Source organism: Cheilinus undulatus, linkage group 1 (genome assembly GCF_018320785.1).
Source record: "Cheilinus undulatus linkage group 1, ASM1832078v1, whole genome shotgun sequence".
NCBI classification, from domain to species: Eukaryota; Metazoa; Chordata; class Actinopteri; order Labriformes; family Labridae; genus Cheilinus; species Cheilinus undulatus.
The window spans coordinates 20,079,425-20,095,616 of NC_054865.1; the positions used below are offsets into that span (position 1 = coordinate 20,079,425).

Sequence of the window (16,192 nt, forward strand, 5' to 3'; positions counted from 1 at the left end):
GAGAGCTCTGTTCATTTGTACTGTTTTGTAATGCCCAGACCTCTACCTGCATGAAAGCCCTGATCACTCAGTGAGAAAGCACACAAAGGGCTGAGTTAACAGAAGAATGGAAATTGTTGCTAAGGCTCTCTTGGTGGGGGGCCTGTTTGAGGTACAGCTAAGCTGATTAGAAGCTCCTGGAGCAGATGAGCAGCAAGGTAATTACTGCAACACCCTACACTACAGTGAGAAATAAAAACGATGCTGTTTTCAAACTCAGATATGCAAGACGAGAATAGAGAGAAACAATAGGAAACTTGAAATGGTACAATTTTGTGTTCTCTGATCTCAGCTTTTGCTTTTAGATTGTATTTCACTCTGTGGACTTAACCCATTGTATTCCATAATTTTTTGCACTATTCTTGTCTCAGCATTATGGTGTCCCTTTTTCTTATTAAATGTGGTGTTCCACAGGGGTCTCATCTAGGACCTCTTTGGTTTAGTTTAAGCATAACAAGACACTGTAAAAATTGTGCAAATGGGGCCTTTTTCACTGATTACCTTCAAAATTAATGATCAGCTGATATTTATGAAAAACACATGATTGGAAGCATCACTGGTAATGTTGGGAGTCACCTGGTTAATATTCTGGCTACATGACTTCTGTTGCTACCGCTGCTCTAACCGCTTCTGCTTTGACTCTGTTTCTTTTCAGTCCTTTTCTTTAAGTAGCCAGGTTAAAAACCCTAAAACTGTTTTGAGTCTCTTTAGTGAAAAATTATTAATCTAATGTTGAATTATGCATTAAAATCCTTATTAAACCCAGCAGAGGCTGTTAGTTTACTTTACTTTACTAGTTTACGTTTTGTTGTTGTTGCGTGTTGACATAGAAAAAACTAAATTAAGGTTTAGTTGGTAAAATGGCGCTTAGGTGAAGGTAAACTTAGATGATATGCTCAAATGTAACTTAAAAAAATACATTTGAGACATTTGATGAGACATGGCAGCAATGTCCACAGCTTATTTAAAAACCCAACAGCTGATGGAAGAAATTACCTCAGGTATCTGTTAGATTTGGCCCTCCTGGCAGAAGAAACCTTCTCCTTGTCAGCAGAAGTCTAAACTCTGCATGCAGTGGGTGCTGAGGGTCTCCCAGGAATGCTTTTGCCTTCTGAACGACCCCTGGTCTGTCATCAGGCAGATCCATCTTGCAAGCAACAATCTAAAAACATTTCTGAATGGACAGACCAATCAGCATAATTTCTGGAGAATGAGTTCATAGCGACAGGTGTGATTTTGTTTTAGTGTAAACCGGTACACAACAGCTATCAGTGAGGAGACTGGCTCCGATGTACAGTAGCCACAGCTGCAGATTCATCAGAGCTGGAAATTTCCTAATTAAGTTGTAACCCTGTCGAAAATAGCATTTTTGTGTTATTTATTCCATATATTATAGATTGTTTGTTTGATCGCCTGTCAGTCAGGTTAGGGATTCACAGAATTAGCTACTATTGGCTAAGTAAATACAGACCCCCATTGACTATGGGAGGTTAAAGGTCTTCACACACTTGGGTCAGTGCAGTTTTTTTCCGGATCCCTAATCCGAACAAACACCACAGACTTTAACCTTGCACATGGAGTCTGTTGCATTTTGATTTGCCTTCACTGGCAGTTGTTTTGTACTGTGAGCTGTGGCTCTGTCACTCCTTTTTAAAGTTCCTCCTGATCATTCATCCTGACAGCAAGCTTCAGACAGCACCTGCTCATGTGTCATGGCGCTGTGCCAAATTGGAGGGATGTAGAACAACTTTTTAATCCTGTCTCTTTTTGACTGTTGAGTTGGCTACAAACTTGCCTTTACCTGTTATATTTCCATGGTTGATATTCACATAATTCACTGGCAAATCATGGTGTTTAAAGTGAGGGTTCACAGTGACAGGGGGAGAGAGAAGGAGAGAGAGAGGGGAGGGGGTGACCAGGGCCGGCTCTAGCTATTTTGGCGCCCTATAGGCAGAATTACAATTTAGTGCCCCGGCCCTGGTTCAGTGAATTCAACAGAACAATGTTGAGAACCACAATTTTGCAGCTGCTTTTCTAAAACTAGCACACAAATTCAAGAAATCCAAAATGATAATATGCTGTATAAGATAAAATGAGATAAGACACACTTTGGTAATTATCCCCCATCAGGGTAATCACACTAACCCTACTGCAGTTTCAGTATGATAGTGAGCTGCTCATAGGCAACATTTAACTCTACTATTAATTATCAGCAGGGTGGATATGCTAATTATTATCCAAAGTATTTCTTTAACCTTCATCAGTCATAACACTCAGCAATAACATGCTTTTACCAAACTTTTAGGGCTTTCGAGAAAACATAATGGGTAGAGACCCTGCAAGCCACCCCATGGCTCCACCTCTGACTCATAAATTTATCCACCACACAAGATTTACACATCATATCAGCACAGTGTCAGAAACGTAGGTTTATAAACATACTGAGAAATAATTAATAACAGACATTTTTCAAGAGCACCTGCAGCAGTTTGAGATTGATCATGTGAACTCTACTAAAAGAGCCAAGTTAGAGGGCTGCTTTGGGATCAGGTCTGAACTTAAATTTTGCTTACATTAAAACTGTTCAAGTTAGTAATCAGGGCACAGTCTAATTCCTTAAATGGGCACAGAAGCCTTAACGCCTAAACTCTTAGCGCTGAAGATCAGCGTCTCCACTGCACTGATGTGCCTCATGATGCACAGGAAGGGACACTGGCACAGAGATACTGAGCCGTCATTCTGATATTTGAGGGGAAATTATTTCTCTTAAAGTTGGCCTCTTTTCATAAAGCTTTTAATTTAGAGACAAGGACAGAAAGGGGTCGCTGTAGCCAATCTGCTTCAAGGTTCCAAATGTTGTGCGTTCAGAGACGGTATTCTGCATACCTTAGTTGTAACAAGTGTTTACTTGAGTTACTGTTGCCTTGCTATCATCTTTAACCAGTCTGCCCATTCTCCTCTGACCTCTGGGTCAAACCTAAGAATAAATGTTGGCATTCCAGGAGTCTACCAGAAGGAGTGATGATAAAGACATCAGTATCAGCATTAGTTAAACTGTTTTGTTAACCTTGGTACCAGTATAAGCCCTCAATTTCACAATCAGTCAGTATGCACTTTTACCCCAACAGCTAAAATAATAACACAATAAAAAAAAAAAAAAAAACATGGCTCAATTTTCTCATGGTTTCATACATGTTAAATTTAGAAGTTGTTAAGTCGTGTACACAGAAATAGAGATGCTACATGACACATGATTAAATAATTAAGATCTTGTTTATATGGTGGTGTGATGCCTTTTGGTAGAAATTAATTTTCAGCCCACTTCTGTCCCAGTCTCAAGTCTAAGACATGCTCACCAAAGTTTATTGGAGTAAAAAGCCGCTCAGCAGAGCGCACCTGCCCGAGGCGGCTTTCATGTTTTAATTAGAGCCTTTCCTGGTCATCTGAGGAGAGTAAATAATCAGAGTCTATTGAGCTCCTCACCAAACTCCACTATCTGCCAAATGGGCCGAGGCTATTGTGGAGCAGGGGCTAGGTTACTCTATCAGAGAAACTTATCTTTCTTGAAGTAACTCATCTCCTGTTAGCTTGGGAAGTGTAAACGGGTGGCCGTTTGGTCAGCATGTATGTGTGGATGATAAAATGTGGTTGAAGAGTGACAACACACTTGGAGTGGAAAGAAATGATAACAGAATTTTGACATAACACTTCTGCATCACAGGGTTTTCTTTCTCCTCCACAAATATCCTAACAGTCAAACGTTGCCCATTTCTAATATCTCAGTCTTCATTAAAGCCTAAGAAAACTGTTGTCCTTCCTACTGCTGTGATCCAGTATTTGTTCCCTACCATTACCAACATTTGGCTGTTTTGTTTTCACCGCCCTAATTCAACAGAGTCTCACAATCAGTGAAAAGAGGATCACCTGATTGCAGTGAATGTGTCTCAAGTGTTTGCGGTATAAAGACATCACCCATTGGTTTATGGAGAGATTTTGAAGCCTGTTGATTGAGGGAGTTAGAAACAGGCAACGATGCAAAGATGGGGAGTTGAGTTGAGCATTGTAGCTACACAGCAGTCTATCAGTCAACTTGGCCCGCCCTCAATAATAAAAACTGGTAAAGAGAGACCAAAATGTTCTTGGTAGGGTGTAATCATGCTTATTTGTGCTGGAACAATGAACATTTAGTATGAGAAATAAAAAAGAATTCTATGCTTTTAGAGCCAGCCTCAGGTGTACACTCAAGGAACTGTACATTTATTTGCTCTTTAGAGCCATTTAAATCAAAAGTGGTGGTCTACAAACTAATCCTTTTATATCCAAGTGCCCTTATCTTAAAAAATTCACTGTATAAAGGAAAATCCACTAATTTCTTCTCACAATCTGATGAGCACTTAGTCGACAAGAGTGTGGCAGGTAAACCTGAGCAGACACAACAGAAACTTTCTAGCTGCAGTACTTGACTGTTAAACTTATTTCTGCTCCTCCTCTCCTTTCATTATTTTGTCCGAGTGTGTTGTTCATTTGTGTGTTCCCAGCCACCCCCTTCTTTTGCTTGCATATACATGGATTTTTCAGCACTTTTTATCACCCTGAAAGCCTCAGTGTCTTTGAAGATGCTCCTCCTTCTATTTTAAATGTCCAACCCCCCGGAGGAATAAAGTCATGGGTTCAAAGCCGAGCAGCTCAACTGTATCAGAACAACTTACAGCTGGCAGCAGAGATAAAACTTAGGATGCGGGGGGAATTGGCACCAAGTCTACAGTGACAGTGGTGGCTTGACGCCTGGTGTCCTGAGTTTCTCTTTGTTCTTCCAGCAGGAACAAATTCTCCATGCCAGGGGGCCACTGAGGGGGAACAACGACATTAAGAGTGTGTAATATTTGGATATATGGCAGTAAGCAATGGGTTTGAACTCATTTGTATTTCTTGTAAGTTTGTCGCAGAAACACCAAGCATGGTCATAATTGCATTGTACCTTGGCCTTTTCAGAAATGGCTAAAAATGTACATGAAAATAATGAGCTCCAGGTAAAACTGCTCCTAGTTTAAATTAAGGCCACCTTACAGAGAGTAATGGCCTCATTTAACTGTGACTGTCACTTGCAGAAAGGTTGGCGGAAAGGTTAGAAGTCTAATTAATGATATCTGGACATCCTAACAAGTTCTCACTGTTTAATTTTCTACAGGATGTACGCTCAAAATAAAGAGAGCACACTTTAAGAGTATAGAGAAAGACATTTGGGTTTTGTAATAACTTCATGCAGTCATCCTTTAATTCCAGAAGTTTTTAAAGTTAATAGTAAATTCCTGATAGAACTGAGGCCTTAACATGAACTTTAAACTTCCTTCCACTTGTATTCCAGATGTTTATAACATTGTTAAAAACTTTATTTCTACAGAAAAACAGATAAGTGTCAACTTTTCTTGTTAGCATATACATCGAGCTGTCAGGGCTGTGAAGCTGCTCCTGTTTTATTGTCAGTGTGCGTCAGCCCTGTTGACAGTCTGTCACCTCTTCCTGGATGCTGTCGTTTATGACACATTATTTAGAGCTACCTGCATCATGTATCTGCAGTCACTCAGAATAATCCATTATTTCCAAAACTCTCTCTGCATTGTGACAAAAGAGAGTTGCATCTCCCCCTACTGTTTTCACTGTAGAGCAACACTATCTAATCAAAAGGAGAGATTATTTTGTATAAATGCAAAGCTTTTTTTTCAACTTGTCCCTCGATTGTGACTTTTAAAACATCCGTCTTTATATAAGGACAAGTTCTCTACAAATGGATTTCTGTGCCCTACTGTCTGGATTGTAAAGCATGAGTTTTTAATTGTGGTGCATGTAATCAACTACTTATCTTTCACAAAAAAACAGCTCAGATATATTAAAAGCACCTGAATTCTGAAATCTAGTTGGAAATGTTGGAAAGCATACTAGCTGAACAACAGAAAATACTCACTTGTGTGCATGTTAGGAAATAAATACATTCGGGGATGTGCGTAACAGGACAGTTTAATTTGAGCTTTTTGGTATTCACAGCCAGGGATATTTCCACTTCCACATGATTAAAAAAGAACTGTGCAGATCTCTTGTGTGACTGTGCAAGGTCAGCTGTCTAAACGATGCAACTCTTCTTCTTAATTAAGAAAAAACATCCAGTGCTGAACTGCTTGATGTTGCTTGAATGATAATGAAAAGATCAGGAGCTTAGAGCTGGAGAGTAATTGCATGACTGCAAAATATGACTGTTTATTCCAGATGTCTACTACAAAAACATTAAAATGCCATTTATTTTCTGTTGCTAATGAAATCAACTTCATATTAATTTATTTCACTCCTCAGAATTGACCTTCTATACATGAATTAAATTTTCTTCTTTCTATGGATTTTATAAACATTTGATCATCCTGACATTTTTCATGTTGTTCATGCTGTTTTTAATAATCTTATTAGATAAATGTTTTAATTTATTGCTCTGTTATTGCAATAATGTGTCTTGTTTTGTACTGACATTTTTGTATTGCAGTCCAGTTACTGATTTAAACTGTTTTGCATTCAGTTCATTGCACAATGTACAGCAAAAAGTATAAGAAAGGTTGCTCTTATCCAATAAAAGAAGAACATTTTTAGACAGACACTCTTAATGTGTACCTAAAGATCAATAAAACAACAACACTGTTCTGGCAGAACCCCCCCTATATGGCCCTTAAAACACAGATTTTTCTGAGGCATACACTAAACCATAAGAAAGCTCCTAGAATGCCTCTACAAAGTCATGTCAGGTAAATAAAATATCTAATGTAAAATAAGTGACTGCATAAATATTCACCCCCTTTTAAGTCACTATTCAGTAGAGTCACCTTTGGCTGAGTCTATGTGGATAGGATAATCATGCTTGCACATCTGGACACTGTAACTTTACTCCATTCTTCTCTGCAAAACTGCTCAAGCTCTGTCAGGATGCACAGGGATTGGGCATGAACAGCCTTTTTCAAGTCCAGCCACAAATTCTCAACTGGATTGAGGTCTGGCTTTGACTTGACCACTTCAGAACATTCATCTTGTTGTGCTTCAGGACATTGTCTTGCTGGAAAAAAAATCTTCTCCCAAGCCATAGTTCTCCTGTAGACTGAATAAGATTTTCCTCCAGGATTTTCCCTATATATGTGCTGCATTCATTTGACCCTACCGTTGCAAGCCTTGAAGGGACGGCAGCCAAGAAGCATCCCCATAGCCCAGTGTTTATCAGCCACATTTGGACAAGGGCCAGCTTCTTCCTCTACAGGCGCTCTGGAGGCTGAACCTTAAATTGAACTAAAGAAATTAACATTTTTGTTTGAATATTTTTTTTATTTCCTTTCAAATGTATGTTATTGTCTCTTACAGTGAGGTAAGTCCCTATATTGCAGCCAGCCACAAGGGGGAGAAAGAGATATTTTAGCAGAATATTTTTGTGACTGTCATGTTGTCCATCTCTGGGTTTGATACACGCTGTATAATGATAGGTGGAAAACCCAAGCAGGAAAATTACACTCCCATGTTGTCTGAAGCTGACAGGTGGCATTTAAAATGGCAGATTTATCGGGAATAAACTGATAAATCTGTGTTTAATATGCATCATACTTACTACGAACAGCTGATTGGTTGATTTCTAAAACCTAGTCATTCCTGATGAAACTCTTTTAATCTTTAATTTGTTTTTGGTGTCATTTTAACAGCAATAGGAAGTTGTTTTCTTTAATTGTTCTGAATTTGATGACATACTGGGGGCCAGATGGGAAGATATGGGGGGTCTGATGTGGCCATTTGATGATGCTGCCACCACCGTACTTCACAGTGGGGATGGTGTGTTTGTGGTGATGTGCTTTGTTTGGTGTCCACCAAACATCTTCCGGTGCATAATTAGAATCAAGTCCTTTTTTAAATCTGACATGAGGTTGACAGGAAATCAACCTGATTTTTTAATTGGATTGCTAAACCTGTTAGTAGCCATAACAACATAATTTATGATATATGGTCATGAAAAAATAAATTTCTTTTGGGGAAGAAGCTTACTTTGGAAATGGGCTCTAATATTTAAAAATACTATTTAAACATCTTTTGTTTTCCTTTATCTCATAGAAAGCTGTCATAGTGTCCTCATTAAAAAGATTAGTCCTTTGGCATGCACGTACCTGGACATACAAATATGACATTCGGTAATTTCCTTTCTTCTGATTTGCTTTAATACAGATACCACTCTTTGTGTTGTATCTTTAAATATGACACTGTGGGACGTTTAGGGGAACAGGAATTTGCATGAATATTTTCAGTAGATATTCACAGGGCTGCAGTCCTTGGACTCTTTTCGCCTTCACGATTTTCTCAATATTTTATACGTTTGTTCGACAGTCATTTTTACCTAGTCATTATAACACTTGGCAAGGCGATGACAGTAGGATTGCACCATAAGAGAACTTCCGTGGTGTTATCTCGTTTCCTGAAGTGTTTATGTTTTCCTTAAAGACGTGAACGCCGCACGAAGTAACGTCAGCTGACTCCTGTCAACACGTGACAGTCTGGGTCAGGACGTCAACATGGCTGCAGCACCACAGTGAGTAGAGTTTTCTGATTATGCTTTTATTGACTGTTGTAGGTGTTTGTTTCCAGACAGATAGTTAAAAAAGTTTGCATTTAATTTACGCTGCAAGATTAAAACGTTCCCCTCGCAAAGCTCGCGAGCTTGTCCGGCAATACAGTAAATGCCACGTTAACATAAAGCTTACTTAGTCTCCTCCATTAACAAAAACTTGTAGTTTGAGTTCCTTTACGTGACTCTCTGCTGTTCGTACAGTATTTGAGTACATATATTTAATGTCGTTATCAATACTGTAGCAAAATAATGTGAACATTTTCACAGAGGGCAAAGTGGAGGCACTTTAGAGCGCAATGAAATCGAAAATATATTAACCGTATAGTAGTCATTTAGTTTGAATGAACAGTGGTAATAAAGGAGGCGCATTGCATTCAGTTGTAAAAGAAGTGCTGTTTCGAATGAAGGGCGAATCCATTTAGTAAATTATTATAGAAAATCAGTATTATTGTCATTATTATTAGTAGTAGTAATAGTAGTAGTTGTATTTTAAAGTCGGGATAACTATCTCAGTTGTTCTAAATAAACAGAGATTTTGAAGTCAATGCATTTCCCCTCTAAACTGCTCATGACTGTTATTACTTTATAATCTGGCAACTGACAAAATATTCAAACTTATATCTTATAACTTGTATCTATTGGCAACATAGACAATCTATAACACATGAAGTTAGTTTGCCTTTAAGAGGATCAGAACCTTTCATTTGGGAGGAACGGGTCTAAACAATGTTATGTTAGAATTTGTTTTATCAATTGTGTTATAATTAATGTGAATTCGATACAGAGCATGAAACTGATATGATGCATGGAGAGTTTGTAGATAATGTTAATTTCCTACTATGATACTATAAGCAACGCAACATTCAGTAACATACATCCAGAGAAGCCAATATATTAATATACAGTAAGTGCATATACAACATTGTTGATTTTATACATCTATTAAGAAGGGTTGTATATATACCAAAGTTTTAAACCTTTTTTTATGATGTCATTGAAAATCAAAACAAAATAATACTGGTTTTGAAAATATACCAACAAAAATTGAGGTCAAAGGTATCTAATACACAGTACTTTAAAGTGTTCAATAATCAATATTGAATGGATTCTTCTCTCCTGAGCTCATCTTTTGAAACAGATCTGGATTTTAAAAACCTAAAACTCCACAACTTTTCATGCTGTTTTTCAACAAGTAATGAAGAATGCCTTTTGTAAAACTCAAGACATTGGTAAAGTATTGCAAAAATCCAAATTTTTAATGACCTTGATATCCAAGAACCCAGGGTTAAGAGGTTTGTTTATTTTAATTGATATAATTAAACTAAAGTGACCGCAGGGATTAATTAGAGTTACATGATGTTCAGTATTGTCATGAAATTGAAATTAAGCTTTTTGTTTTTCAGCCAAATTTATAATTATTCAGGTGAATTTTTAGGGTATTTTAAGAACAAAAACTGTCCAAATGAATATAAAATGCCTTTGTTTTATCTCTGGCTAACATGCTACTTCATACTTTGTCACATGAGATAAATTTTAGTGATCTCCACAGAACAGTCTTTATTTTCTGTTATCACGACAGGCCCAGGCAGTTTCCTCATGTCACTTGACAGAACAAGGAAACTCTGCTGTGGTAATCAAAAAGTTTTCAGCAATCAGCAGATGTTAGAGGACTTCTGCCAAAGACTGGAACAAACACTGAACACACCCTCTGAGATTACGTAATCTACTTTAAAATGCTTTCAAAATTTAACAGAGTTTGACATTAACTTTGTGTCTTGCTCATTGTTGTTAAAATTTTCCCAGTTAAACTGGCATAACAGATATCAGGGTTCTTTCACTATACCTGGGCTTTTGCCAGGTATGTGTAGTGTGTGGACCCTCTGCTATAAGAAAATAATTTAACACCTCACTGCATCTTATCTGTCCTCTCTGATAGAGTTACACCTGCCAACCCATCTGTCACTAAACGATACAGAAATCCTTGATCTATATCCTCTGTGAGGTTATTATTGATTAACCTTTAGTAAGGACCAGGGTGAACCAGATATGTCTTTTTTTCTTATCTTATCAACTAAACCATGGCCAGAGATTGAGATTTATTACCAAGACCATCAGCTAGAATACATGTTGTCTCAGCTATATCAGTGTCTGTATGCTGACTGAAGACAAACAGGGCTTTCATTTATCTAATGGCCCAGGTTTAAATTTACTGAGTGTTAAAAATGTCATTCCTTCCTTCCTTTACTGATGATAGTTTTTGATGTTTTGAACGGATGACTGAACGATATGAATGATACAATCTCTGTTATTTCAGTGGTTGATGGTATTAGAAATTACCAAAAATTTTAAAAAACACCCTGCAGAAACTTTGAATAACTATTACTATTTCATAAGCTAGGTGTATAGGTGTACAGGGGATCTCTGGCTTTCTGTCACACTGATGATGTTATGAACGCTTTAGCGATAAGCTCTTTACTTCATCCTACACCCTTTTGGACAGAAAATCCTTGGTACTAATACATTTCTATAGATAGTATCATGTTTCAGCTTTTTCTATGTGTTATTATTTTACACTGTGCTAAAATAATGAAAATAAAAAATAGAACATCATCAAAACATTGCTTTTGTTACCAAGTTAAAATATTCAATAATGAAATCAAGAAATTTCTCAAGATTTGGTGCCAAGGACTTGCATTATATTGAAAAACCATTTTGCCACACCTGTTATTTATTGAATTCAGGTGTTTCAACCAGACACATTGCCACAGGTGTATAAGATCAAGCACCTAGCCATGCAGAATTCATGTGCAAACATTTGTGATACTAAATGGGTCGTTCTGAGGGCTCAGAGACTCCAACCTTGGTACTGTGATGGATGCTATCTTTCCAATAAGACAGTTTGGAAAATTTCATCCCTGCTGGATATTCCACAGTCAACTTGAAGTGATATTATTAGAGAGTGGATGCGTTCAGGAACAACAGCAACTCAGCCCTGAAGCTGAAGACCACATGAAAATACACTTAGGCACATGGTGCAAAAGTCACCAACGCTCTGCTGGCATTTAAGCACAGAACCTGTCTCCAGTCGCCAGTCTCTCAAGTAACACCTCCATCGTCAGGGTTTTAGAATAAATATGATTGTTATTGTTGTTAAATTTGTCAGGATTCCAGTGGTTCAACATATGGAGCAACATTGTACGGCAAAGCATATTTAAAGTTCTGAATACATTTCAAACGGATATCATCTTTAAACCAAGTCATCTCACTATGCTCTCCCAGACATGCCCAAAAAGTTTTAAAACACCCTTATATTGTTAAAGTGCATCATCCTGTACAAGCTATGTTCAGTAGTGCTATAGTTTCAGGTACAAAAGAGTTTCTGTAGCATTTCATTTTCCCCATACAAACTGTCAGCCTGAGCAAAGAAGCTGAAACTCTTGATTTAAAGCATGGGAACAGTAATTGAGAGCAGAGCTTGTCTTAGCTCTCTGTAGTGGTAACAAATAAAGATCTGACAGCTTGGGTTGAGATTCACCTTGGAAGCCTATTTGACAATTTGTTTAAGAGATTTCTTCTTGCTTTGAAAGACAGACTACCAAACATGAGACAAGAGAAAACAGGATAGATTTAGTTAAAGCTTGATTTACAAAAGAGATAATGAACTGTTAAAAAATAATTAAGTTTTTCCAAAGGTCAGTTTAGAATCTGTCATAGTCAGCAGTCTGTTATTGTGATGATCAGAGGCTCTTATTCTGAAGTAGAAGTTAAATCATCTTTTTTTCCTTTTTTCCTGTATATATGAATATTTAATTGGATATGTCAAGCTCCATCCTTGCCTCTTTGTATCCATCTCTCCTTTCAGACCTATCTACTGGCTGGGTAACGACACCCTGAGGGTGTCTGCTGCCCTGTTTGCAGAGAACCGTCGACGTCTGTGCAGCGGGCTGAAGGCCAAAGACGGGTTGGTGCCGCAGTCCGTGGTGGTGCTGCAGGGAGGAGAGCAGAAGCAGAGGTACTGCACGGACACCGACGTGCTCTTCAGACAGGTAGGTGGTCTCTCACTGACTATGGAACAGGTGTGGGGACAAAGTTGGGGACAGGCTCCACTAAAGGCATTTTTTGTAGTGGCAGAGCTGATATTCTACACAAAACCAGTTCAGCATCTTTAGTGCTAAGCATCCTAAATACAAAAACACTCTGAGCATCAGCAGATTTTTGATGCAGTGCTTTGACTTATAATAGCTTAATATTTTTAACACAGACATGCCATCAAATGTCAAAACTCCTTCACTGGCCAGTCAAAACTGAGAAGGGATGGGATGACAGTGTGATGCTGGCTGTGCTAACAACAATGGCAGTGGAGAAACTTATCCTTTTGTCCTTTCATTATTTATCTCATGCTCACAGACTCATATTTTCAACTGTAAAATTTCCAGGTCCAGAGCTGCTGCTAAAGCAAGAACACATTTCCTTTACATTATTTTTCCATTTCCCCTTCCAGATTTTCTCAAATAAATGCAAATATTCAGTGTACAGAGGAGGGCTGAATGATTTTGGAAAATAATCTAACTGTGATTTTTTTTCCCCAAATAAATGCAACTGCAATTTGAAATGTAGTTATCCCTTAACTTTCTTTAATTCCTAAACAAGGCTTGAAAAATTCTTTAAAAATATTGAATTCTGATTATTTTGACTCGTATTGCAAATTGGATATGAATGGTTGCATTGAAGGGTTTTTGTCATTCTCATATTTAATAGGAAAAAAAGTGCAAAAATTAAGAGGGTAGGATTTTTTTTGTAGACTATTCTAAAAAATGGCACTTGAATCATTGCATGATATGTCATGCATAATGTCACTGCTGCTGCTGCAAAAAAGTTTAAAACTGGTATTTTGAACCAGATTTTAGGTCAAAGAAATATTGCACCTTCTGCGATTCGAAAATTGCAGCAGGCTATATTGCGATTTAATCTAATTTGATCAACTGCCCAGCCCTAAAACAGAGCATCTTTTACAAAAGATAACAGTCACCAAAAGGGAGGTGGAAGTGCTGCGAGACAACTCCCATATCTAACAGGAAGCACCAGTTAGAAGCACTCTGGAATTGAGGTCTTGGTCATCTCCTGCTCAGAAAACACATTTAGTGGATGCAGGTTAGAAATACAATTTTGAAGGCTTTTAGTGATTTTCTGGTGTGACCACTTTCATCCAAGTTAACTATTTTTACCTGGTTAAAACTGGTAAAATGAAGCAGAGTCCAGCAGGGTCAAATACTGATTTAAGGCATTGCCTATTTCCTCTATCTACCTGTCAAAGATTGTGCTAGACTGATTCAGTGTCCCCTCTGAACTTGCTCAGACTGCAAACAGAAACAATTTTTGGGCACACCCAGATTGTAACCAGATAGACTGCTTAAAAGCCTGAAAGGCAAAAGAAAATCCATTAAATTTGATCCGTCCCACATTGGTTTGACTTGAAAATTGGCTTGAAAATTGGCTGTAATCATGTTTCTACAGGTGTGTCTTATCTTTTATGCTTTAGATGCTCAAATTAGATTTTAGTGCATTTTGTGTCCCTTGCAATGCATCACAACAACACAGCATGGAATCCAGGGTGACTGAAGTGAATCACAGCAACTGGATAGAATCTGTGCTGCTACTTGCAGAGCTGTATGAAGAACAGACAACTGCCGATGGTCAGTGGCAATGTCTGATCATGTAAAACATTGCAGAAGACAACACCAATCTGTTTTGCCTGTAGTCCTGAGACAGTTGTTCTCAGAAGCACCCATATAGCACTCAGCCAAAATCCATATGAAGCTTCTCCAGTAAAGTCAAGTTCTCTGTCTTTCTTGTACTCTTGATCACCCCACTTTGTCAAAAATACACACCACCCTGCTGAAAAGTCTCCTGTGTCTGTCATTTCAGTTCTTTAACAGAGACATTGAAATTGTTCCTGTTGTTGAGTTCTGAATTCACCTCTCTTGTCCTCGCCCTGGTAATCACTGATAACATGTTGTAACTAGGCCTGAAATAGAAATCGGACTCTCTCTTGCCTGTTATAATCTCCCTCCCTAATGGATCGGCCGATTCTTTTCCTTTTTGCAGGAGTCTTTCTTCCACTGGGCTTTCGGAGTTACCGAGGCTGACTGCTACGGAGCTATTGATGTGGAGTCGGGGAAATCCATCCTTTTTGTTCCCAAACTGCCTGAGAGCTATGCTACTTGGATGGGAGAGTGAGTTACACTAATCTTCAGAGAGGGCTGTACAGTCGGATCCAGCTGTTCAGTAGCTGTGAGCTGTAACCTGAAAAAAGGGGTTGACAAAGTTGTACACATTTTCATCATTTATACCAAGCATAAACATACTTTTCTTTGACAGTTTTTTTTTCTTGAATACCTAATAAAAACATTTTACACATAATAATTTTCTCTTCTCTTAAACCACCCCAGACATTACCTGCACTGGAGCTAAACCCTGTTGTAGTTTAACTTTTTTACAGCACAAAAAACACATCCCACTGACACTTTTTTATTTCAACATAAACTATGAATAATCCTGCAAATGTTCAAAATTTTGCAGTGTAACTTAAAAACAGCAGTCACCTTTTGTTGCTTTCTCAAAAACCTAACAACAACCTTGAGCATCTTTGAGGAAAAAATTGATGCTGAAGTATAACAGCTCTTACAGTGTGTGCTATTATGTGATCAGTAAAACCACTGCACATAATTATGTGGAAATAACCTGCATACTCTTGACCATGTTCCATATTTTCACTTCCTTTATCTATAAACTTCAGATCATCCTCTTAGTCATCTGATGTGTGTACAAAAAAATCACAAAAGTTTCTTAATTAGCATGTGTGCTGGGCTCATTTTAAGTTTGGCCCTTTCTCTGGGTGTTTTATCCTTTTGTTTTGCTAGAACTTTCCCACAGAGTGTATCTAAAAGTTAACTTAAGCACTTTTCACATGGGATTAGTATTACCTGTGGACCTCTGATCATTTGTGATTTACTCCCTGATGTCAGTGTTTGCTGTGGTGCACTAACACGGCATAAGCAAAGTCTGAAATGTACCTGAATGTACAGACATTTCTGAAGGCGATGACGCACAACAGCAATAAAGAAGATGCAAAGTGAATTTTTATTCCTAAACTCATTTTGCAGGTGTTACGTTCATGTAGCCTATCCTACACATACTTTTAACCAGAGTTTACAATAGATAACATGGGACAAAGTGTTTTGCCATTTTTATAATCTGTAGCAAGTTGTCCATGATCATGAAACCAGTGATTAATCTCCCTTGGCTTTCTCAGTATCCATTGAGGTTTCGTTTGTAGCCTGTGTGCATCTGCATATGATCTGACAGAAGAAGAGGAAGGTAAAAAAGTACTTTAATGTCCCTCTCAACAACAACAACAACCCTCCTCCTGCAGATCAGATGTTCAAGCCAAATTCACACATTTCAAAATGTAAATTGTGTTGTGAATTAAATGTACAACTAAATGATACAGATATAAGA

The 16,192-nt window shown here is 38.0% G+C and overlaps 1 protein-coding gene across 1 annotated transcript in view; it reads left to right on the forward strand.

Annotated features, from left to right (window-relative positions):
• The first annotated feature begins 8,495 nt into the window (after nucleotides 1–8,495).
• The window catches only part of pepd (peptidase D), a 37,066-nt gene continuing 29,369 nt past the window's right edge, over nucleotides 8,496–16,192 (forward strand). The window contains exons 1-3 of the mRNA XM_041783209.1: nucleotides 8,496–8,635; nucleotides 12,537–12,720; nucleotides 14,780–14,907. Of these exons, the coding sequence (XP_041639143.1) occupies nucleotides 8,619–8,635; nucleotides 12,537–12,720; nucleotides 14,780–14,907 (329 nt within the window). The 5' untranslated portion in view covers nucleotides 8,496–8,618. The remainder of the gene's footprint in view (nucleotides 8,636–12,536; nucleotides 12,721–14,779; nucleotides 14,908–16,192) is intronic.